The sequence below is a fragment of the Lepus europaeus genome, chromosome 16, assembly GCF_033115175.1.
Source record: "Lepus europaeus isolate LE1 chromosome 16, mLepTim1.pri, whole genome shotgun sequence".
In the NCBI taxonomy this organism is placed as follows: domain Eukaryota; kingdom Metazoa; phylum Chordata; class Mammalia; order Lagomorpha; family Leporidae; genus Lepus; species Lepus europaeus.
The window spans coordinates 44,572,716-44,598,100 of record NC_084842.1 but is presented as its reverse complement, the minus strand read 5'-3'; the positions used below and the strand labels follow the sequence as shown (position 1 = coordinate 44,598,100).

At 39.9% G+C, this 25,385-nt stretch overlaps 1 protein-coding gene across 2 annotated transcripts in view; it reads right to left on the bottom strand.

Annotated features, from left to right (window-relative positions):
* Positions 1 to 7,871: 7,871 nt before the first annotated feature.
* PPP2R2A (protein phosphatase 2 regulatory subunit Balpha) overlaps positions 7,872 to 25,385 on the bottom strand; it is an 82,827-nt gene continuing 65,313 nt past the window's right edge. For both annotated transcript variants that reach the window (XM_062213827.1, XM_062213828.1), the window contains exons 4-10: positions 24,084 to 24,249; positions 17,554 to 17,666; positions 15,789 to 15,966; positions 14,461 to 14,625; positions 13,436 to 13,605; positions 11,459 to 11,550; positions 7,872 to 8,879 (exon numbers count right to left, since the gene is read on the bottom strand). In XM_062213827.1, the coding sequence (XP_062069811.1) occupies positions 8,600 to 8,879; positions 11,459 to 11,550; positions 13,436 to 13,605; positions 14,461 to 14,625; positions 15,789 to 15,966; positions 17,554 to 17,666; positions 24,084 to 24,249 (1,164 nt within the window). In that variant the 3' untranslated portion in view covers positions 7,872 to 8,599. The remainder of the gene's footprint in view (positions 8,880 to 11,458; positions 11,551 to 13,435; positions 13,606 to 14,460; positions 14,626 to 15,788; positions 15,967 to 17,553; positions 17,667 to 24,083; positions 24,250 to 25,385) is intronic.

Below are 25,385 nucleotides of genomic sequence, written 5' to 3'. Positions count from 1 at the left end.
AGACAGCGGCTTTACCCGCTATGCCACAGTGCCGGCCCCTCCAACTCTTCCAGTGTTTGCTTTATGTGCTTTGGGGTGGGTCTGTTTATATCATTATTTTTTTTTTTTTTGACAGGCAGAGTGGACAATGAGAGAGAGAGACAGAGAGAAAGGTCTTCCTTTTGCCGTTGGTTCACCCTCCAATGGCCGCTGTGGCCAGCGCACCGCGCTGATCTGATGGCAGGAGCCAGGTGCTTCTCCTGGTCTCCCATGGGGTGCAGGGCCCAAGAACTTGGGCCATCCTCCACTGCACTCCCTGGCCACAGCAGAGAGCTGGCCTGAAAGAGGGGCAACCGAGACAGAATCCGGTGCCCCAACTGGGACTAGAACCCGGTGTGCCGGCGCCGCAAGGCGGAGGATTAGCCTGTTGAGCCACGGCGCCGGCCTATATCATTATATCTTGATGAAATGACCCTTTTGTAAATGACGGCCTTTATGGTAAAAGAATGTTTGGTCTCCCACATGAGTGGCAGGGCCAAGGTTCTTGAACCCTTATCCACTGCCTTCCCAGATGCATTATTAGCAGGACACGGAATGGGAAGCAGAATAACCAGGACAAGTGATAGCTTAAGCTGCTGTGCCACAACACCTGCCCCTGAGTGTTTTCATTATATTTTGTGTGCAATTAATATGAATTTACTTTATTTTAAAGATTTATTTGTTTATTTGAAAGTCAGAGTTACACAGAGAGGAGCAGAGAGAGAGAGAGAGAGAGAGAGAGAGAATCTTCCCTCCGTGGGTTCACTCCTCAGTTGTCCGCAATGGCTGGAGCTGCGCTGATCTGAAGCCAGGAGCCAAGAGCTTTTTCCGGGTCTCCCACATGGGAGCAGGGGCCCAAGCCAGAAGTGGAGCAGCCGAGTCTCGAACCGGTGCCCCTATGGGATGCCGGCACTTCAGGCCAGGGCGTTAACCCGCTGCGCCACAAAGCCGGCACCTGGATTTACTTTATGGATTTGTTTTTTAAATATAGAAGAACTCAGAGGAGTTACAAACTGAAAGGACACCACTGCCTTTTGTGTTTACTTACATAGTTATTGTCACCAGAGTTCTATATTTCCTGATAAAGCTTTGAGTTGCATATATTTTCTCATTTTCGATCTGCAGTACTCCTGTCGGGTTTTTGCAGGAGCTCCATCAGCCTTTGTCTATCTGGCAATGTCTTAATTTCACCTTCAATTCTGAAGGATGCTTTTGTTGACTGTGGAACCCTTCATTGCAGTTTCTCCCCTTCAGCACGGCAGCGAGTCATCCCGCTGTCAATCTGTGTATGTGGCTGCTGATGTGAAATCATACTGTCTTACTGAGGACTTTTCGTGTAGGAGTCACTTCTTTCTTGCTGCTTTCTAGATTCCCTTTCTGTCCTTGGCTTTCGACAATTTGATTACAAGGTCTCAGTGTGGATTTTTTGTATTTATTCTTTTTAGAGTTCACTGAGCTTCTTGGATGTATAGATTGGTACCTTTTAGCATATTTGGGAACTTTTTAAAACGTTTGTCTTCAAGTAGTTCTGGAACTCCAATCATACATATGTTGGCATGCTTGATTGCTATCCTTCAAGTTTCTGAAGGCTTATTTTTCTTTTTTCTCCTTATTTTACTGGATGATTTTTATAGGGAAAAAGGGCCCCTGAGGCAGGCTTAGAGAAAAGAGTGGACTTTGGACAGATTCTGGGAGAATTCCACCCCTCTAGGGAGAAACAAAATGTAAGAAAACACAATTCAGAACAGAACAGAAGAGGAGGAGGGGCGATGTGACACCTAAGATGAGGGTATGAGGTGTGGGGAAATATTAACCAACTATGACCCTTCCCACTACCGGTCCCTCCCCAGCTCCTGAATACAGGTGGGCGATCTCATTGATTCCTCCCATGCTCATGGACAGAGGCAGGAGAGCCAATCTAAATACAACCCCTACCGCTTGCACCAGGTGAGGGGCCAATACGTCACAGAAAAGGAAAAAGAACAAACAAGAACAGTCCCACGAGGAGGACACCAGCTTCCCAGCCCTGGGCCCCTCCCCGCATGCCCCAAAGAGGGAAACTTTTGCCACCTCTTGCAAGTAAACTTGCTTTCATTCTTGCACTGTTTTGGACTACTCTCCTTATTTTTATACTGATAAACTTGCCTTGTGGCAAACTCAAATTATGGTGCTTCATTTTCCTAACTCTGCTGGGAGATTCACAGAATAAAGCAGTAATACATTTCAGTCCCCAAAGGGATATCTATTTTCCTTATAAAGTGACTCACAGTTACATGACTTGACAGAACATTTAATATTTTGTCTGTAGTGAATTCCACCAAATACTTAAGGAAATTTCAATGTTCATTTCATATTCATATTATGAGGCCAGCATTATACTAACAGTATTACAAAATAAGGAAAGTACCAATCAGGATTTTTCCTGAACATCGATGCAAAAATACTCAAAATATGAAGGGTCTTCAAAAAGCTCATGGAAAATATTATTTTAAAAGAACTACACATAGATTTAGAAAATATCAAACTTTTGAAAGGAGACAGTGAGCTCTCTCTCCCATCCACTGGTTCACTCCCCCAAATGCCTGCAACATCCAGGGCTGGGCCAGGCCGAAGCCAAGAAGCCTGGAACTGCATCCAGGTCTTCCAAGTGAATGGCAAGCTCAACCACTTGAGCCATCACCTGTTGCCTCCCAGGATCACGTTAGTAGGAAGCTGGGCTGGAGGCAGAGTAGCCAGGACTCCAACCAGGCACTGATTGATGCAGAAGTCTCAGGTGGCAACTTAACCTTCTGTGCCACTATGCCCACTCCAGTAAAGTTAATTTTTTTAATACAATTTTTCATGAATTTTTGAAGTATCCTCATACTAGCAAAAGAATCTAGCGAGTCCAGGAATACAAGGCTAGGTCAACATTTGAAAACTGATATTATCTATCACAGCCGCATTATAAAGAAAATGACACATTTCAATAGTTGCAAAAAAACAAAATCTAACATCCATTTATGACCAATAACCCTCAGAAAAGAAAACCATGTCTGATAAGGCATCACCAAGTATCCTAGAACATACTTCATGGTAAAATAAATTTTTTCCCTAATATTCAGTGACAAAGCAATGATGTGTCTGAGCATCAAACTAGGGTCTATCTAGTGCAACAGGACAAAATGAATGAATGAATGTGAATTTCTGGCCCAACAGTTAAGATGCTAGTTGGGATGACTGCATTCAATACTGGAATGCCTGGGTTTGGGTTCCAGCTCTGCTCCTTAGTCAGCTTCCTGCTAATGCACACCCTGGGAGACAAGAGATGGCTCAATTTGCTGGGCCCTTGCTGCCCACATGGGGGACCTGGATTGAACTGGCTCCCCTGATCCAAGGCTATTGCTGGCATTTGGGCAGTGAACCAGAGAATGGAAACCTGCACACACTCTGCCTCTCAAGTGAAAATTAGAGTAGTAAAAGGCAGTGAAAGGGAAAAATAGAAAGACTGGAAATATAATCAGCAAAAATGTTTGCCTACATAAAATACTTTAAAAAAATCTACTTAGGTTAACTTAGCAATGTGTCAATACATAAACTCATATATAAAAACCAATCGTATTTCTGTACATCAGTGAACAATTTGAAACAGAAATTTGAAAAATAACATTTACAGTCACACACAGAAAATAAAGTACTAGCAATAAATGTGCACGATCTTATGCTAAAAATAAACAGCAATGTTAAGAGATCAACGACATACTTAAGCAGAGCAATGTGCTGTCGTGAATTGGAGGACAAGTATTAAGATGTGTACTCTGGGCCAGCGCTGTGATGCAGCGGGTTAAAGCCCTGGCCTGGAGCGCCGGCATCCTATATGGGCGCCGGTTCTAGTCCGGCTGCTCCTCTTCTGATCCAGCTCTCTGCTATGGCCTGGGAAAGCAGTGGAAGATGGCCCAACTCCTTGGGCCTCGAACCCATGTGGGAGACCCAGAGGAAGCTCCTGGCTCCAAATCGGTGCAGTTCCAGCCATTGCGGTCATCCGGGGAATCAATCAGTGGATGGAAGACCTCTCTCTGTCTCTGCCTCTTTCTGTAATCCTTTCAAATAAATAAATCTTTAAAAAAAAAAAAAAAAAAAGATGTCTACTCTTCCTGAATTGGTCCATGGATTCAGTACAATTGTCATAAAAATTTAAGCACAATTTTTTGAAGTCATAAAGCTGATTCTGAAATGTTTATGTAAAAGGCCCAAGCACTAAAATAGAGCAGTTTGGAGAAGAAAAAAACTGGGTTATTCACACTACCAGATTTCAACACTTAAGTTACAGTAATCAAGACAGTGTCATACTGGTGACAGCATAGACTCACACATACACGGTCAACTGATTTTTGACAAAGGTACCAAGAAAAGCTTCAATTCACTTGTGGCACATACACTTTTTTATATATGTCATATGTACAAACCCAGATGGATCACAGACCTAGATGTAAAGAGAAAAACACTGTTAACTTCTAAAATTAAATGTTCCTGATCTTGAGTTAGGCAAGTTTTAGATGTCACCCAAAGAATAATCCAAAAACTAAAAATATTGATAAAGTGGGCTTCATGAGAATTATGAATTTCTGCTTCTCAAAAGGCAATGTTGATGGGTGGGCATGCAGCCTAGTGGTTAAGCTGTTCATTGGGGAATCATTCTGGAGTGCCTAGGGAGTCCTGGCTCTATAAGGGTTCTAGGAATTGGGGTTCCAGCCACTCACATGGGAAAATTGGATTAAGTTTTCAGCTCCTGGCTTAGCCCTGGTTGTTGGGACTTTACAGGGTGGACCAGTGGATAGGAACTGTCTGCCTCTCAAAGAAAAAAAAAAAGCACTGTTGAAGGAAAAGGTAAAAACAGACCTTATTTTGGGACAAAATGATGGCTAATTCTGTGTATTCATGATGGAACTTTTGAAAGAGAAATTTGACATTATGTACCAAATGTGAAATATATTCATATACTCTATTACAGTAATTACATTTCTAACAATGTATCCTAATTATTTTACACACCAAAATTAGGTTATGTTCACTATTCTAATATTTCTGTTTACAAAATGAAAATCAGCCTCAGCTAATTATGGAACATGCAACATCAGGCTATGTTGATAAGCAAATCTTGCTTACAATGAACACCTGATTTAGGAAACTACTCAAGATGTTTAAGTGGTGAAACAGGACATTAAATAATATGCATGATTCCACTTTCTGTAAAAACTACAAGCCCAAGAGGGAAAAAAAAAAAAAAAAAAACCATAAAAATGTGACTGGGAGTTTTATGTTGCTAGAGTATCCCACTAGGGTAGCTCATCTGTTTCTGATGCTTTCCTAGGAAGGTCTGACCACGAGACCACACCTGCACCCGAGCTCCTCCTCCATCACATGGTCCTCACTTAGTCCAGGGTCATGTTGTAGCTTTATTTGGGCATATACGAGTATGCACACTTTATAGATATTCCTTTCAGTCCCTTATTTGGTCTTTAATAATGAAATTCAAACATTCTCAAATTATCTCACAGATGCTGTTAAGACTTAACCATTGCCCCCTAGTGGGAAACTCTCTCAAAGTAACATGTTAGCTACTCGAATACTACTAAGAAGCATACATGTTGAGTAGAACATTAAAAAACTAAAGCAGAAACAAATACTAGCTTTTCTCCTTAAGCCCGTTCATGTTCATAAAATCCTTCCTTTTGGAAGAAAACTGAGCTTTGTAGTGTCTTGTGTTTGACAGACACTGTGCTATGGAGTTGACTTTCTAGATTACGAATCTTAACCCTTTTAGTCTCTTAATTCTCTCAAGGTAGTAGGTTAGTCTAATATCATTATGCAGTAACATGTCAAGACAAAACTGTTACAAAAGATGTTTAGCATTTGAGACTACCCCAACACTTCTTAGATCCACCAAAGTAATTTGTTACAAAATATTGTCAACACACTAAAATAGGAACTGTTTTGTTTTCTTAAGGAATTATCTCTACCCAGAACTCACATTTAAGGTTTAACAGACTCCTAATTTTAAAGGAAAAGTACATGGATAGCTTTTTTTAATTGCAAGAGACTGAGGGCTCCATTATCTTTTTTCTCGTAGTTACTAGTATATAAAAGTGTTTATATTATAAGATTTGTTTTTTAACTATTACTATTGCCCAGCCACTAAGTAAAGATCAAAGGAGATTAACAGAATGAGACTTCTCTTTCCTATCATAATCTTTTAAAAAGGTTAAGAAAGGACAGAAAATGTGTATTAGTGACAAGAGAACAGGAAATACAAGCAACTTGACAAGACTAAGTTTATTCTAAGTATAATTTTTATTAATAAAAAGATTAACCATGACCATATAAAATGAGTGGCTGGGCTCGTAGTTTGCTACACCAAAAAAATTTGAAAATGAATACTTAATGTTACAATTTATAATAGCATTCCTTATAGAAGCATTTCACTCAAATATATAAAACTATCCCTTAGTGTAATGGATGAGAATCATCTTAGCTACTGATCAATCAAAAATGAATTTCCAAGAGCTATTCAGTTATGTTATATCAAGGCATACAACCCAAGTGTAGGGAAACCACGACCAAAACAGATGTTCTGGAGAATTGCTCCATCAGAAAACACAGTATCACTACTTGATACTCTGGCAGGGGAATATTCCACTTACAAGTTAGTATGAAGAATAAATAGCACAAACTATGAATATACCAATGATCCCAAAATAAATTAGAAAAAGTGCTGTTAAAAATTATCAGACATATAATAATCAGTGTTTAAATACAAATTCAGACTTGCTAAGTCCCAGAGACAGTAATTTTATTACATAAAATTTCTACTGCGTGCTAAAAATGTTAACTTACAAGACATAATATTTATATAAGTGTAAAGGGAATTATGATGAAATATTTAATCAAATTTGCATCTGAACAATAGGTAGTGGACATATAAGAAGCATTCAGTCCTCTAAAATTCAAGGTTGTTATATTATTGCTCAACCAAAATATACTACCATTCTCTAATAATATAAATGCCTGCTCAATGCATCTTTTAAAAATAAAGTCCATTTTTTCTCCATTAAAGCTCTTCAAGACTGACAAAGGTATATTCTACCTATTAAAAATAGGGATACTCTTCATCTTTGGATAAGGTATCACCACTTAGGGAAAATGTAGTCATACACAGATTACCAAATTTTATTTATAGAGCCAGCTGTTGGGAGTCCAGTAAGCAGTTTTTTTTAACACTGTACCTTTAAAATTTTGTCTTTAATACAGCTTTGGAAAATCAAAAATAGAAGGAAAATATCTATGGTAAAGTACATTTCATTCTGCTTTGATAGCAATAAAATACAAAAAAAGTAGTGCAGTGTCAATTTGTATTAGATCATTTGATGTTAATGTTATGCTGTAAGACTGACAAAAAAGTTTTTAACTTGTTAAAAACATTTGAGTCTTTGACTTAGTATTTAGTAAGGCAAAAAAATCAAAGCACTGTAAAAAGTCATTTTAAAATGAAATTCTACAAATTTGGATCCCATTTACAACAATTTAACAGATGAGTTAAGTGTTGATACAATATATCCAATACCCTCATAACTACAGTAAAAAGTCTCTAGTAGCATTTATAGATTATGAAAACCTTAATAATACCAACATATATTTAAAACATGTTCATACAGAACCAATACCCCTCTTTTTCCATGTAAAAGAACACTTGATAAAAATAATTAACAAAAATACTAATAAAATAATGGAAACCCATTTCATTTCACGGTGTCCAAAAGGGTATGTCACAAAATACTGGCTTAAAGAGGTAGATTAAAAAGAAAAAGAAAACCAGATTCTCCATTCTTTGTCACTTTTATTCAGTAGTAGTTTTTTTTTTTTTTCCTTATTTTCAGTGCCAGACATGGCAAGGAGTGATTACAGCCAACTGTTATTAAAACATTTGTTCGCAACATATACCCCCTTTACCACTAAACCCCAAACTGACTCATTTTGTGTGCTTTCGTTCTTTTTTTTTAATATACCACCACCAAGACCGGGTGGAGGGGGCAAAGGTAAAAGAGATGAGGGGGAAAGAGTCCAGGAGGCCAGAGAGGAGGAATGCTACAAGCCACAGTAAGAATGAGCTGTATTTAATTTAAAAAAGGGGGAGGGAGGGGTGTACCCCACAATGATACAGTAATGAGGATACACAATTAAATCCCATAGCATGACTGAAGGCTTTCACTGTGTTTGACATCATCACAATGGAAGGCATAAAAAGTGGAGTAAATCAATGTTGATACAGTCCAATCTAGTCCATTAGGCAAGATGGTGCAAGAAGTCATTTAAATTAAAAGTGCCCTACCCTTACCTAAATGGCTAGCAGACATGGAGAACACCACAGTGATGAATCCACAGAGCTTTCTCCATGTAGCTATATAAAAATGTGTTGTCAAATGGCACACTGTCAAACACTGGAAAGGGGCACCACAATGGACCTCTCTCTTTTATAGGTACGAATGCTAGATTTCAACTATCTCAACTAAGCAGGAAGTGGGCTCCTCTGCTAGGAATGCCAACACTAATTCACTTTGTCTTGAAATATATACAGATTGTTTGTGGTAGCTACAGCAATGATATTTTCCTTGGGGTGCCAGGCCGTATGAAGGATTTTCTTGTTGAAGTCTAGGCTGTCAACGCTTATTTCATCTTTCTTTCGCTTGCCACTCGCACAGACTTTCCGTGGCTTCAACACTGTGCGAGGCTTATTGTTTTCTCGTGATGCTTCTAGGGTTATGTCTCGTTTTGTGTTCCTGTCAAACATTCTGAAGAAATTATTGTAAGATCCAGTCATGACAACACTGTAAAAGTAGACAGAACATTCAGTCAAACAAAGGAACAAGAGATTGTTTTTAGCAGAACAATTAAACCTAGCATGACACTACACAGAAAACAGCTACTTAAAGCAGATCTGAACAGACAAGACTGTTGACACTAACTCAATGACTGGAATACACCTGAGATATTTTACTTGGTTTTTTATCAATTACTCCTTTAGATGACTACCAAAACTATCAAGAGAAAATTGAACAGCACCCTCAAATAAAATGTCTTAGAAGTAAATTGTCATGATTGCATTATCTGCAACTGTAGACAACATCTATGCAATTCTAAAACCAAACTGTATGAAATAGCTGTTAAGAAACCAATGCTGGGGCTAGTGCTCTGCCAAAGCAGGTAAAACTGCCACACGGAGCACCAGCATCCCATTTGGGTGCTGCTTCGAGTCCCGGCTGCTCCACTTCTGTTCCCTGCTCGTGAGCCTGGGAAGGCAGCGGAAGAGGACCCAAGTCCTTGGGCCCTTGCACTCACGTGGGAGACCGGGATGAAGCTCCTGGCTTCAGCTTGGCCCAGCCCTGGCCACTGTAGCCAACTGGGGAGTGAACCAACAAAGTTCTCTCTTCCTGTCTCTGCCTCTCCCTCTTTGTGGCTCAGACTTTCAAATGAATAAAGGAAGGAAGTGAGAAACTAATTCTTTCTAATTTAAACTATAAGCTATTTAATTTGTCCCAAGGCCTGGTTCAGATAATCACATTTTATGAATGCTTATAATAAAATCTATTCCTGAGACTATTAAAAAATAGTCTGTTAAGCCACGGCGCTGGCCAATGGCTGAAACTTTTAAAAGTTAAATGTTTCAAGTTTTAATATCCTCTAGAACACATAACATCATGAAACCAGAATTATATGAATCTACTGTATAAAGTAGGCATCTCTACTTTAAATGCAGTTTTAAAAGAACTCCAAAATGTTGCTTTCTTTTACTATTTTCTCTTCTATCGGAACATAGTAAGTGGTACATGTTGACATTTAAAAGACCGAAAGGAAGACTTATTACTACTTCTATAAGGTGTTATTATCTAGAAAAACCAAGGGCCAGTGCTGTGGTGCAGTAGTTTAATCCTCTGCCTGCAGCTGGTACCGATCTAGTCTTGGGTGCTCCTCTTCTAATCCAGCTCTCTGCTATGGCCTGGGAAAGCAGTAGAAGATAGCCCAGGGGCCAGCGTTGTGACATAGTGGGTAAAGCTGTCACCTACAGTGCTGACATCCCTCATGGGTGCAGGTTTGAGTCCCGGCTGCTCCACTTCTGATCCAGCTCTCTGCTATGGCCTGGAAGGTAGTCCAAGTCCTTGGGCCACTGCACCCATGTGGGAGACCCAGAGGAAGCTCCTGGCTACGGACTGGTGCAGCTCCGGCCAATGCGGCCATCTGGAGAGTGAACCAGTGGATGGAAGATCTCTCTCTCTCTCTGCCTCTGCATGTAACTCTTTCAAATAAATAAATAAATAAATCTTTTTAAAAAACTCTACCTCTTAAATAAATTAAAAAAAAATCTTTAGGCCGGCGCTATGGCTTAACAGGCTAATCCTCCGCCTTGTGGCGCCAGCACACCGAGTTCTAGTCCTGGTTGGGGCGCCGGATTCTGTCCCAGTTGCCCCTCTTCCAGGACAGCTCTCTGCTGTGGCCCGGGAAGGCAGTGGAGGATAGCCCAAGTCCTTGGGCCCTGCACCCGCATGGGAGACCAGGAGAGGCACCTGGCTCCTGCCTTCGGATCAGCGAGATGCGCCGGCCGCAGCGCCAGTGGAGGGTGAAACAACGGCAAAAGGGAAGACCTTTCTCTCTGTCTCTCTCTCACTATCCACTCTGCCTGTCAAAAAAAAAAAAAAAATCTAGAAAAACTGGTACATAGTAATGTAAGTAAAATATATCTACTGCCCAATTATTTTTAAGAATAGTTCAACAGTAGGATAGTAACTGAACCAAAATTTCACCATCTGAATTGTCGGCATGTCAATGTGATTTATCTGGTCCTTAAAACATTCTTAAAAATCTATAAATTCTATATATTTTCATATCTGCTAGTGAAAGAATGTGTCACTTTTATGGACCAGTATTGCTATACTAAACTAAGATTATTAAATTTATTTCAAGGAATCTCAAAGGAAAAAATGAATTAGGACTTTTAATTTATGTCAACCCAAAAAAAAGCCAGGAGTAGGTGTTGAGGCAAAGTAGATTAAACCACTGCTTGAGATGGCCATATCCCACACTGAAGTGTGAGGTCAAGTTTAGACTCCTTCACTTCCAATTCAGCTCCTCACAAACAAGCCTGGGATGGAGATAGAAGATGGCCCAATTGCTTGGGTCCCAGTCATCCATGTGGGAGACTGGGATGGAGTTGTAGCCTCCTGGTTTCAGCCTAGCCCTTTCATAGCTGTTGTGGTCACTGGGAAGTAAAAAAGTAATGAAAAATCTTCCCCTCTCTGCTTTTCTAACTAAATCTCAAAGAAAAAGCCCTATTTTTTGTGACTGGCAACCATACCAGGAAGAATGCAGAAATAAACCCCTTTTCTCTAAGTTTAAATTAAAAAGCAATTACCTGTCAGATCCATTCCAACAACATTCAAATTTGTCAAATATGCAGTCATTTTCATATAGTGAACAAAGCTTACTTCTGAGGTACTCATGCACCTGAGAAAAAACACAGATATGTAACATATATACCTGAGCTTACCTCAACACATTTATCTACTTAATTTAGAGAAGTGTTTTTAAAAAGCCCTTATCTTTACAACAACAAAAAAGTGCTTAATATACGTAAACACAGTCCTTCTCTCTCATTAAGTCTCAATCTCTCAGTAACAGAAATGTGCCTTTCAAGGAGGCTGCAAAATTTTTCTCCTAAATGACAGGGAAAAATTCCCTTCTTAGTATGGCATATGTAACCCCTTGTAAGCCTGAACAAAACATTTAGGATGGAAAAAATTAGAAGGTACAGATATGTACCTCATAAAAGAAAATTACAGTACCATTTGACTATCACTTCTTAGTTTTAAGTCTTTTAGCTGCTGATAAAATTATGAATACCATGCTTACTAACTTCCAGGATACCATTTCCTGGGCATAATTTAACCGAGGACTGTGCTTTTAACTGAATGCATACACTGTCCATAGCACGACCATGCCCTGGCTGGGTGATAAATTATATGGACATCCTTGGAAAATTTATAGCATCACTTGATATTACTTATAAAATGTTAACAGTCAATGAAATGTACTTTATCTTACTATTACTTTTAACTGAAAGAGATCCTTAAAAAGTAATGCTAGGAAAGAATAGGTGCCCCTTAAAAAGCTGAGAATTCTCTATTCTTTATGAAACAACCTAAACTAAAATTTTAGATGTCCACTTTAATTATAGTAGAATGAAACAGACCGTGTCTATGTGACATCAGGTGAAAATTGGTAAAAACAGAGGAACTCCAACTCATGTGGAATTAGGATTGAATGTGAACATGTAATACAAAAAAATTAATAAGAATGCACACAGTACAAGGTTTCTCACCAAACTACTGAAGGGTAGAAAGCTAAGATTCCAGTCAACTATTCTCAATGGCAACACGTTGGTGGTGAGAATAACTTGGAGATGTATCAATCTTGGCAGTTACACAAATGTACTTTGAAAACAAAGCAGAATTTTATCTCATTGCTTTTGTTTCAATGTAGCATTTACTTTGAAATTCCAAATAACATTAAAAAGAATCTTGAGTGGTTTATGCTTATCACAGGAGATTTGAAAGAAACATCATTCTAATTTTACTGAGATAATAACACATTCAGAAGATATCACCTATAAACTGAACTGCATACTCCTAAGGCTAGGTGAAGTGTTCTCTACACCAATCTAGGGCCTAACACAACTTCTTGCTGTTCCCACTCAGTGATAACTGTGTGCTTTTTCACTCCTTTTCTATTTCTGAAGCAGAGAACAGGGAATAATGGTAATAGCTGAAAAACAAGAGAAATCACAACTGACATCCTAAAATTGATCAAGCAGGCAACTCTTAAGCCATCTGCTAGGTTTTCAAACCCTTGTTCTTTAAATGTTAAGACTACAGCTATCAGATGAAAGCCAGTAATGAGCTCACTCAACTCAGCATGCCAGACTGAAGCTCCACTTCAATGATTACTGCACATCTTCCAACTAGAGCATGCACATCTCTAAGCAGGCCTGCCATTCTCTCCAATTCTCATCCTGCCTGGACCTTACTGGTTTTTAATGCTCTTTTCTCTCTGCCTTAAATGTACACAGCAGCAGAAAATAAAGACACTCTTGAATCAAATGACAGCCAAATCATATGTCAACAGCAAATTGAATGACAACACAATCTATGTAAGTATATACACAATTTAACATATGGAAAAGCAACACACTCTTGGATCTTCGAGGGGAAATGTCTAACAGTGAAAACTGTAGAACAGTCAGTACAAAAAATATTTTGTACACCTAGTACAAAGTTCTTCTTTATAAACATGAAAGAGGGTACATGCTCATTGAATGAGAAAACACAAATACCTGGTATGTTTCCACAGGCCTGTTTTCCATATTTAAGTCCCAAATTTTGACTGACAAATAGTCTCTAGTCATCATATATCGACCACTATGGCTGAATTTTACATCAGAAATAGAGGAGATGATTTCGGAAAAAAATGACCTGTTACTGGGGTCTTCCGGTTCTTCAAACACTAAAAACAAGCAAAAGAAAGGGCAATGTGTACAATATTCTGGCTTAGACAAAAGCATTTCCTTAAACAGCCACTCACAAACTTCCTAAGAGTGAGATAAAATGACAGGCTAATAAAGAACTGAAAAATACCTCTCTGGCTGTAACAATTAACTTCCCTCAAAGCTTCTTCAGAGTCATGTGGTCAAAAACCAGGCTCGCCGGGGCTTCTGTCTTCAGTGCCCCAGGTTGGCTGGCAGATTCGACTTTGCAAGACTTAACTGACTTGACCTCTACCACCACGAGAAGAACACTATCCTACTCATCCAAATCATACCATAATTTTATTTTCTGGTGGCCACATAAAGTTGTTTCAGTTAACACGCACACACCAAATTTTCATGAGTTTTAAAAACATTCAATAATACAAACAGGATACTGCAACCCCTTAACTTTTTAACCCAGTGGTTTTCAAATGCTTTTTTTAAGCCAAGAAAACCTCTGAACCAAATATTCCTAGGAAGCTCAAAATAGAGGGGGAAAGGAAGGAATGGGGAGGGAATGAAAGCAAAGGAATGGCTCTATTTGAAGATAAAGTCGAAAAGCTCAACTCCAAGTTCCCAAAAATAAGCACTCCATTAAAATATATTTATTGGGAATCAAAAGAAACGCCCCCGGAGAGCCTTACTACGTTCTTTCAGTAGAGTAACAAACATGTGATGCCCCAAGAAGAGTTAGGGAGTTTAATAAAGGTTAAAAGAGGCTCTATGTATAAAATTTAAGATCCGTAAACCTCTGTAGATGTAGTCATCACGTCTGAGGTTAGTTTCATACAAATAGACTGTGTCATCGTTTTAAAGAAAAATGAAATACTTACATTTAGAATGCCTATCACAGAGAGCAGATGCCCTCATGTCACATAACCGAATAGTTCCTTTACTGCTGCTGTATACAAACGTGTTACAGCTATTTGGATGGAATTCTGCTGCTGTAATCACTTCCGTTAGTTCTTCCATATTAGCAGGTTTGATATCCACAATATCTGGATAGCATTTTATTAAGGAATTTACACTTAGAAAAGCAAATGTAATTTTACATTTCTCAAAATCCATTCACAGATCCAGACACAAGTATTAGTCTGGAATTACATTCTACTCGAGTAGAAACCCTAGATAGAGTTAAAAATTTTACTGCTAAAGTGATAAATCTTCTAAAATACTACAAATTTTAAATCACTTTAGAATGTAAAGATCTTTCTGGCTATGTAGCATACAAATCCCACAAGTTATTTATAAATTTGCCTTTAAAGTATTAACAGAATTCCCAAAACAAACAAAAACCCCAAGAGGGTAAAAAAGAGAAACTACCTGCATCACAAACAATACAGCTAGTTAACACCAAACGGTGCTTAAAACACAATAAAACACACACACACACACACACAGAAATACAGTGGGGAAAGCTGGAAAAAGAACAAAAAGAAATATAAATTCCTAGTAAACATGATACTCAAATCTACTCTTGATGCAAGAAAATTTTCTGATGAACTGTAATTTATCTGCAGATAAATTAAAAGCTTCATAGTAAAGGTATAAGAAAATAAGTCTTTCATACACTGATGGTAGCATAACAATTTGTTAATTTTCAAAAATATACATATTAACTACTAAAAGTTTCTAACATTTATTTTAAATTTTAAAGAAATTTAAAAAACAAGTATTTGTAGGCACCTGTATACTTATATATTATATACATGTATCCAATTACATATGTTAGCATCATGAACATGTATATGGACAGAAAATTTCCAGGAGGAGAATATAAATAATAAAAATGAAGTTCAAAGAAGTATTTCTATCAATTTTTTATTATCATGCATCATGCTTTGTAAGAATTTTTTCCAACCTTAAGAATATTTTTGTAATTAAATTTATATTACTCTTAAAATTTCAACACTAAATTATAAAAAACCCAATCACCAAATTCCTTAAAATTTCATGAATTTAACTTTTACATCAATACATTATATTCTTTATCCTTTATCAAATAACTTTCCTGTAGTGTTTAATTATGTACACACTAAGAAAAAAATGGACGCCAAATATAATAAGATACCACACAAAGGAGCAATCAAATACATTAAAGAGACAAAAATAAATCCAACATGAGCACAGTATGCCTTCAAACAAGAAAACAAATGGATACTAAAACTCCTGTCTGTAATTTCCAGATGCCAAAGATTAATCCGCAAATCATCTGCAGATAAATAAGTTTCATAATCACTATTAATAGAAATTGAGTTGATGTGATATGTATGAGCATTGGCAAATATTCTTCGTGGACTGGCCTCGACCATTAGATCCATGGGCCTAAAGACTGGCACCTGTCAATAAGACACATGCAAAATAAATTACAAAAAGTTCACTGCTTCAAATAGCACACAAGGCTCAGAACACTTCATTACTGTAATTTTTGAGAGGACAAAGAATGGCACAATATTACATAGATTAGCTTTAAAAATGATGATGACTCCTTAAATTGTTCAAATCAGCAGAAAATGAACATATCTTTAATTTTTTTATTTTTTATTATTTTTTTTTTTGACAGGCAGAGTGGACAGTGAGAGAGACAGAAAGGTCTTCCTTTTGCTGTTGGTTCACCCTCCAATGGCCACCTCAGCCGGCGCGCTGCGGCCGGTGCACCGCGCTGATCCGATGGCAGGAGCCAGGTGCTTCTCCTGGTCTCCCATGGGGTGCAGGGCCCAAGCACTTGGGCCATCCCCCACTGCACTCCCTGGCCACAGCAGAGAGCTGGCCTGGAAGAGGGGCAACCGGGAAAGGATCGGTGCCCCGACCGGGACTAGAACCTGGGGTGCCGGCGCCGCAAGGCGGAGGATTAGCCTAGTGAGCCGCGGCGCCAGCCTAACTTTTTTTTAAAGGCAGAGTTAGAGAGAGAGTAATCTTCCATCTGCTGATTCGCTCCCCCAAATGGCTGCCAACAACCAGGGCTGGGCCAGGCAGAAGACAGGTGACACGAGCTTCTTCTAGGTCTCTCATGGGGGTGGCAGGGGCCCAAACACTTGGGTTATCTTCCACTGCTTTTCACAGGTGCATTAGCAGAGAGCTGGACAAGAAGTGGAGCAGTGGGGACTTAAACCAGCACCAATAAGCTGCTGCACCACAGCCTGGCTCCTGGACAATTTATCTTAAAGTTTATTTACTTTTAAAATTTATTTGAAAGAACAGAGAGAAAATAATAGATATCTTGTTTCTGCTGGTTCACTTTCCAAATGCCTGCAACAGCAAGAGCTGGGCCAGGTTGAAGTCAGGAGTCAAGAACCATATCACCTGCCTACCTGGGTGCAAATTAGCAGGCAGTTGAGTAGGAAGTGGAGGTGAGATTTGATTCATGCACACCAATATGGGGTATGGGCATCCCAAAAAGGAGCTTAGCCTGATGTACCACAATTCACCTTCTTTTACTGGCAGCAATACTATTAGAATTTGCAGTTCTTCTTGGTTTGAAATCATTTGCTTGAGGAAGTACAATGCTAACAAGTACAGTTCACAGCAATTTAAGGCTAAATAGGAAATAATTCCATAGCATTTAATTCTGAACAGTTTCAGCTGCAACTGTAAAAATTGGCCCCTCCCTAGTTTTTAGTCTCCAAAAAGAATTAATCTTGAAGCTTAATCTTGTAATAGCTGACGTTCCAACTATGAGAGCGGGAGTGTGTAGTGTAAAGCAGCCTTCTGTTTTGAGTTCTAGTCCCAACCTGGCAACAGTAGGGCCTCTATGTATGTCAATTTTTGTATTTAAATGGGAATTATTCAAAGTCCTACCTGGTTACAGAATTGTTGGTGTAGGTTAACTCTATTTCTATTCAACTTCTGCTCAGAATCTAAGCCTATATAATAAGAATACAGATCTCTATTCACATGAAAATTATAACCATTTTTTATATACTTACTCGTAGTGTAGTAACCGTAGTAGGATCTCTATATCTTCCATCTTCCTCTTTCAAGTTATACCCTTCTGGTCTTTTGTCCCTTTCACTAATTTTCCATAATTTTATTGTTTTATCTGGAGAAGAATAAAGAAAGTTCTTAAAAAGTAGTAACAATGATGGAACAAAAACTTTTTAAGGCATTTTAAATGTGTGATTTTCATTATTTTTCCAAAAAGGATTTTCTTACAAAATTCCTTATCTGGCTTAATTAAAAGTTTCCTATTACTGGGTGAATAAAAGCAAATATGGGGCCAGCACTGTGGCATAGCGGGTAAAGCTGCTGCCTGCAGTGCCAGCATCCCATATGGGTGCCAGTTCGTGTCCCAGATGCTCCACTTCCAATCCAGCTCTCTGCTATGGCCTAGGAAAGCAGTGGAAGATGGCTCAAGTCCTTGGGTCCCTGCACCCCACATGGGAGACCCAGAAGAACCTCCTGGCTCCTGGCTTCAGATCGGCGCAACTCCGGCCATTGCAGCCAATTGGGGAGTGAACCAGCGGATGAAGACCTCTCTCTCTGCCTCTCCTTCTCTCTCTGTGTAACTCTGAGTTTCAAGTAAATAAATAAGTCTTAAAAAAAATACACATAGAAATACAGTGCAGATATCACAAATTTAAACATTAATGGCACTCTTTGTAATACTCAAATCAAATTACAGTCATATCTCACTTCTTTATCTACATACATATGCTTATTCAATTGTTTATATTACCCTAGACACTTCCAAATAAGACAATATTAGTTTGAGGTTCCTAATAGTGTAATGCTGGAAGAACTCTTTTTTAAATTCCTGAAAAACTGGACATTAAAACACATTAAAGCAAAAACAATTTTTTTTTTTTTTTTTTGGACAGGCAGAATGGATAGTGAGAAAGAGAGACAGAGAGAAAGGTCTTCCTTTTTGCCGTTGGTTCACCCTCCAATGGCTGCTGCGGCCGGCGGATTGCGCTGATCCGAAGCCAGGAGCCAGGTGCTTCTCCTGGTCTCCCATGCTGGCGCAGGGCCCAAGGACTTGGGCCATCCTCCACTGCCTTCCCGGGCCATAGCAGAGAGCTGGCCTGGAAGAGGGGCAACTGGGATAGAATCCGGCGCCTCAACTGGGGCTAGAACCCGGTGTGCCGGCGCCGCAAGGCGGAGGATTAGCCTATTAAGCCACGGCGCCGGCCAAACAAAATATTTTGATAAATTTTGAGGCTCAGGAGGATAAAGGGTTTTTTCAAGAGTATAAACATAGGATACAGAAGTACTATGACAGTACATTATTTCAGTGCAGTACCTTGAAGACAAGGCAGATTAGAAACAAATTAGTAATTTAATAAATGACAAAAATTTCAAAATCCTTATGTTCTACAGAGGTTTTTTGTTTTGTTTTGTTTTGACCTGAAGCTTTTGGTCCTTAGTATGAGGTAAATGAAAATAAAGTACATAAAATTGTACACAAGACTATGTAAATATATATATTTTTTTATGGTTTATTTACTTGAAAGTCAGAGTTACACAGAGAGAGAAGGAGAGGCAGAGGCAGAGGCAGGGAAAGAGGGAGGAAAGGGAGAGAGGGAGAGAGAGAGGTCTTTCATCTGCTGGTTCACTGCCCAGTCGCAATGGCCGGAGCTACGCCAATTTGAAGCCAGGAGCTAGGAGCTTCCTGCAGGTCTCCCATGTGGGTGCAGGGGCCCTACAGCTTGGGGCATCTTCCACTTCTTTCCCAGGCCACAGCAGAGAGCCGGATCAGAAGTGGAACAGCTGGGACCCGAACCAATGCCCATATGGGATGCTGGCACTATAGATGGTGGCCTTACCCAATACGCCACAGCGCCAGCCTCATATATACACTTTTCAGGGCAAGGGATTATTAGACTCTAAATGAGATCTCTTCCTTCCAAACTTGTTGCTCTGTGGTATTTCCCTGTATTTTCAACACTAATAGCTCAGCTCAAGTGTTCCACAAGTCCACATGTCCCTTTATCCTTCTGACGCCAGCACAAAGTTATAACAGAGAAAACAATGCTACCAAAGTCTCTTTTGTGGGAATGCGGATTTACATAAGACCTAAACAACTATTTTATCAACAAGCTGCTAAAACCAACAATTTATTAAGAAACTCTGTAATATTCATGTATTCAAAACTCACGGTCAGCAGGTTAGTTACATTTTTTTTAATGTGGGTGAATTAACAAAAATCCAGAGAAAGGCAAAAGATTAAAGAGAAAGAATAAAAACATTTCAGAACTGATGATGTAAAAAATGTGACTATGAAGTCACATAATAAAAAAATTTAATAAAAAAAATTTGGGATGCTGTAGTTTATAATGATCACTGGAAGTTAATGTAAAGAAAAAAAATAAAGGGGCTGGCACTGTGGTGTAGCAGGTAAAGCTGCTGCCTGTAGTACTAGCACCCCATATAGGCGCCAGTTCCAGTCCCGGCTACTCCACTTCTGATCCAGCTCTCTGCTATGGCCTGGGAAAACAGTGGAAGACGGCCCAAGTGCTTGGGCCCCTGCACCCACATCGGAGACCCGGAGCCCAGGCTCCTGGCTTCGGATCAGCACAGCTCCGGCTATTGCGGCCATTTGGGGAGTGAACCAGCAGATGGAAGGCCTCTCTTTCTGCCTATGCTACTCTGTAACTCTGTCTTTCAATAAATAAATAAATCTTAAAAGAAGAAAGTAAGAGAAAATGGTCAAATCTACAAAGTTTGGTACCATTTTACAACATTCTTCCGAAGTCACAGACTCTAATCTTTTTTTATGGGTATCATTACTTCTGAGTGGGGGGAGAGGAGAGTACTATTATGTAATGCTAGGGTCATCACAGAGAAAACTACACAAGATAATACAAGATATTACTCAGATTTAACAGATTTTTTTATGTTTTTCTCAAATTGCTGTTTTTTACAAAAAGCTTTCAGATACAGCTTAAATCCTATTCCTCCTATCCTTTCCTCTTTTTCATCATACTCAAACACAATCATCTATAAAATTCCCAGGACTTTTTTCATTTTGGGTCCTATTTTTAAGCACTGATTAGCATGCACACAAACACATTCCCTTGTTAGTTGTTATTTTATTTCTGGTGATACGAAGTTGCCAGAGGAACATGTAGAAGGCTCCAAGGAAGAATCTAATGGATATAAACAGAATTGAAGATAAAATTTAATCCATGCTGAGCCTCAGCACACTAGGGAGGGAAAGAAGTACCTGAGAAACAAACTGGCCACGAACTAAGAATTGTTGGGCTGGCGCCGTGCCTTAACAGGCTAATCCTCTGTCTTGCAGCGCCAGCACACCGGGTTCTAGTCCCGGTTGGGGCGTCGGATTCTATCCCAGTTGCCCCTCTTCCAGGCCAGCTCTCTGCTATGGCCCGGGAAGGCAGTGGAGGATGGCCCAAGTCCTTGGGCCCTGCACCCTCATGGGAGACCAGGAGAAGCACCTGGCTCCTGGCTTCGGATCGGCGCGGTGCGCCGGCCGCAGCGGCCATTGGAGGGTGAACCAATGGCAAAAAGGAAGACCTTTCTCTGTCTCTCTCTCTCACTATCCACTCTGCCTGTCAAAAAAAAAAAAAAAAAGCTGAAATTTGGTGACTGGCACATGCAACTTCATTATCATTCTCTGTACTTCAGTCTACATCTTAAAAAAAGTCCCCTTTGGGGCTGGCGCTGTGGCGTAGCAGGTAAAGCCGCCACCTTGGCTGGCGCCACGGCTCATTAGGCTAATCCTCCGCCTGTGGCGCTGGCACCCCGGGTTCTAGTCCCGGCTGGGGCGCCAGATTCTGTCCCGGTTGCTCCTCTTCCAGGCCAGCTCTCTGCTGTGGCTGGGAGTGCAGTGGAGGATGGCCCAAGTGCTTGGGCCCTGCACCCGCATGGGAGACCAGGAGAGGCACCTGGCTCCTGATCAGTGCGATGCGCTGGCCGCGGTGGCTATTGGCGGGTGAACCAACGGCAAAAAGGAAGACCTTTCTCTCTGTCTCTCTCTCTCATTGTCCACTCTGCCTGTCAAAAAAAAAAAAAAAAAAAAAAAGCCGCCACCTGCAGTGCCGGCATCCCAAATGGGTGCCGGTTTGCATCCTGGCTGCTCCTCTTCCGATCCAGCTCTCTGTTATGCCCTGGAAAAGCAGAAGATGGCCCAAGTTCTTGGGCCCCTACACCCCCACATGGGAGACCTGGAGGAAGCTCCTGGCTTTGGATCAGCGCAGCTCTGGCCGTTGCAGCCAATTGGGGAGTAAACCAACAGATGGAAGACCCCTCTCTCTCTGCCTCTCCTTCTCTCTCTGTGTAACTCTTTCAAATAAATAAATAAATCTTTAAAAAAAAAAGTTCCCTTATAAAAAGACAATTTAGCCTATAAAAATGATCTGTCATAATCATTAGGAACAAATATTCCAATTACCTGAAATATGTTAACATCATTCATCCCAGGGACATTTACTTCTAAAACTAGAAATTATATAAATGGTACAATTATGTATTATTTAATAACAAAGAAAATAACTGAGTGCTGTTTGAAGTTAACTTAGTTTTCTGTATAAATTAAGCCTGAAACAAGATTAGAAACCACCAAATGACAGGAATACACACAGTTCACCCATCCATGATGCTGTGAACTGCAGACTTTAATGAGTTATATAGTTCAGTGTATTTTTTTTTTTTTAAAGGAGGAGAGAGGGGAATGCAGTTTATGTAAAAAAAAAAAAAAAAGAGAGAGAGGCAAGGGTAACACATTTCAAGTGCTGGTTGGAAAGAACTTTGGCGATCAGAAACACTGGCACCTCTCCTAAGAGAAAAATACATATGGTATCGGAGTGGCATTCTGTAGATTGCATTTATAGGAACTGAACATAATGACTATGAGGCATAAGCTGAATGATGGAGTACTCAGTATCTTTTAACATATCACCCCAGAAGTCACCCTAGTGCATATTCTGCAAATGGCAAAGTTGTAATCCCTCCCCCCCCTTTTTTTAAGATTCATTTTATTTAAAAGGTGAGAGAGAGAGAGAGAGAGATTTTTCCATCTGTTGGTTCATCCCCAAATGGCTGTAACAGCCAGGGTTGGGCCATGCCAAATCCAGGAGCTAGGTCTCCAACATGGGTGGTAGGGGCCCAAGCACTTGTGTCATATTCTGCTTCTTTCCAGGTGCATTAGCAGGGAGCTAGATCGGAAGTGGAGAAACCAGGACTTGAATTGGTGCCCATGTGAGATGCAAGTGCTGCACACAGCAGTTCAACATGCTGCATTACAGCGCCAGCCCCTGGAATTGTCTTATTAATAGTAAAGGGATGAGATAATATCAGATGTTTCTCCCCAACCCTTTTGTCAGCTTCAAAAAGTTTCAATCTAAATCTGTACAGACCATGACTACACAGCATGTCAAGTATGCCCTAAATCTCTCTTAACGGTTCTCTTTAGAACTAAGGCCCCAAAGGTAAACCAGGTCCTGACAACATACAGCAGGAAAAAAAAAAAAAAAAAAAAAAAAATCAGAAGAACCAAAAGAAACCATCCAACTCTTACATTCTGATCTCCACTTAATAACTTTCCCTGGACAAGTAAAACATGAGAACTTTCCTCTACACAAATGGCTTGCTGCAAGAGGGTAATATGCTAATGAGGATCAAGAACTAAGAGTTTGGGAGTTGGTATTTGTAGGGCAGCAAGTAAGCCATGGTCTATGGCATTGGTGTTCCTTTTTTAGTGTCAGTTTGAGTTCTGGCTGCTCCGCTTCAATCCAGCTCCCTGGTAACGTGCCTGGGAAGGCAGTGGAGGACTTGGGACCCTGCCACCCAAATGAGAGACCAAGATGGAGTTCTAGACTCCTGGCTTCAGTCTGAATCAGCCCTGGCCCCAGCCATTTGAAGAGAGAACCAGTGAATGGAAGATTTCAGTCAACTTCTCTCTCTCACTGTGCTTGTCAAATAAATCTTAGAAGAGAAGGGTAGGAGGGTTGGAGGGAAGAATGAAGAGTGTTCTATTGGAGACTATCCTGGAATGGGAAACCTTACTTTGACAGAGTATTTTATATTTACCATTTGAAATACTCTCTGTAGAGTTTCAGTACACTTAAAAAAGAGGAAAAGAAATTAACATTTATTGAGCATTTTACGCAAAGAATTGCCATATTCAATACTCTGAATACTACTATATGACAGACATTACTATCATCAGTTTGCTAATGAAGAAAATTCAACTAAGTGTTAGGAATCCACCCAATGCTATCAGGCTGAAAGTAACAGAAACAGAATCTAAATCCAGTGATGGAATAGCTGATTCTTTTCATTACAAAGTAAACATGTGCTCAACAAAAACTGGTACTGGAATTCTAAAAACTGCATGTGAGAATGAAAGAGTTCACATTTTGTACAAGAAAAAAAACCCTTTCCTAATGATGTCTGTTCACAGAGATGGCTAAATAATTGCTCTTTGAAAAAGAGGAGAATATTCCCAATAGGATATGTGTACATAGTTGGTACATGAAAGGAGAAAATGTACACTTACCATTGGTAGACAACAGAAACTGAGCAGCATTTTTCTGGGGTAACCACCTAATTTTGTTGATCTTTTCTTCTATTTCTAAACTTTTCAAGTAGTCAAACTCTGGTTCATGGCTCTGGAAGGTGCTGTAAACATTGTATTCTCCTCTGCTATGAGACTGGATTTTGTTCTAAAATGGAAACAAACATATTTGGACCACTGTTGAGAAATATTTCAGAGAAACCAAATGTGATCAATTAACCCTGTGAACTCTGGCAGCCTATTAGGGGCACTTTACATATAATTAGATTATTTATCTTTAAAGGTTTTCAAGGAGGAGCTGGCACTGTGGTGTAGCGGGTAAAGCCACAGTCTATGTGATGCCTGCATCCCATATGGATGCTGGTTTGAGTTACAGCTGCTCCACTTCCAATCCAGCTCTCCCACTAATGTACCTGGGAAAACAGCTCAAGATGGCCCAAGTGCTTGGGCCCCTGAACCCACGTGGGGAGAACTGGAGGAAGCTGCTGGCTCCTGGCTTCAGTTTGGGCCAGCCCTGGCCATTGTGGCCATTTGGGGAGTGAACTAATGGGATAGAAAATCTCTGTCCCTCCCAATTGCCTTCCAAATGAATAATAAAAGTTTTCAAGAAATAAGTAAGAAAGTTTGAAGGGTGGGAGGTTGAAATAAAGCAATGAATAAACTTTATTCACTAAAAAATATTAAATAAGGATCTAAGATGGGTGTTTGGTTCATCAGTTAAGCTGCAGCTCCGGGCACCTGCACCTCATATCAGAGTGCTTGGATTTTAACACCAGCACCAATCTCCATCCCAGCTGTCTGCTAATGCACATCCCGGGTGATACTGCCATCCACATGGGAAATCCAAAGGAGTTCCCGAGTTTGGCTTGGCACAGCCCTGGCTGTTACGGGCATTAGAGGAGTGAACTGGCAGGTAAGAGAGCTCCTGCTTGTCTCTCTGCTTTCCAAATAAACTAAATAAATTTTAAAGAGAATATGGATAAGCCTGGTCAATTTATATTACATAGTAAATAGTACAGGCACACTGATTAAAAAAAAATTTGAGTTCGAGTGTGAATAAGGAAGTTCTTTTAAAAAGTAAAGATTAAAGAAGTTTGCTCAGAAACAGCTGGCTGAGGCAAACTTTTTTTTGGCCATTTTAGGAGGTCAATTTCCAATCTATCACTTAACACAATGTTTTCCTCTCCCCCCCTTTTTTATTTGACAGGTAGAGACAGAGAGGACAGAGAGTTCTCTCCTTTTCAAAATGCCTTTTGATTATTTTACTGACGAAAAACTCACAAC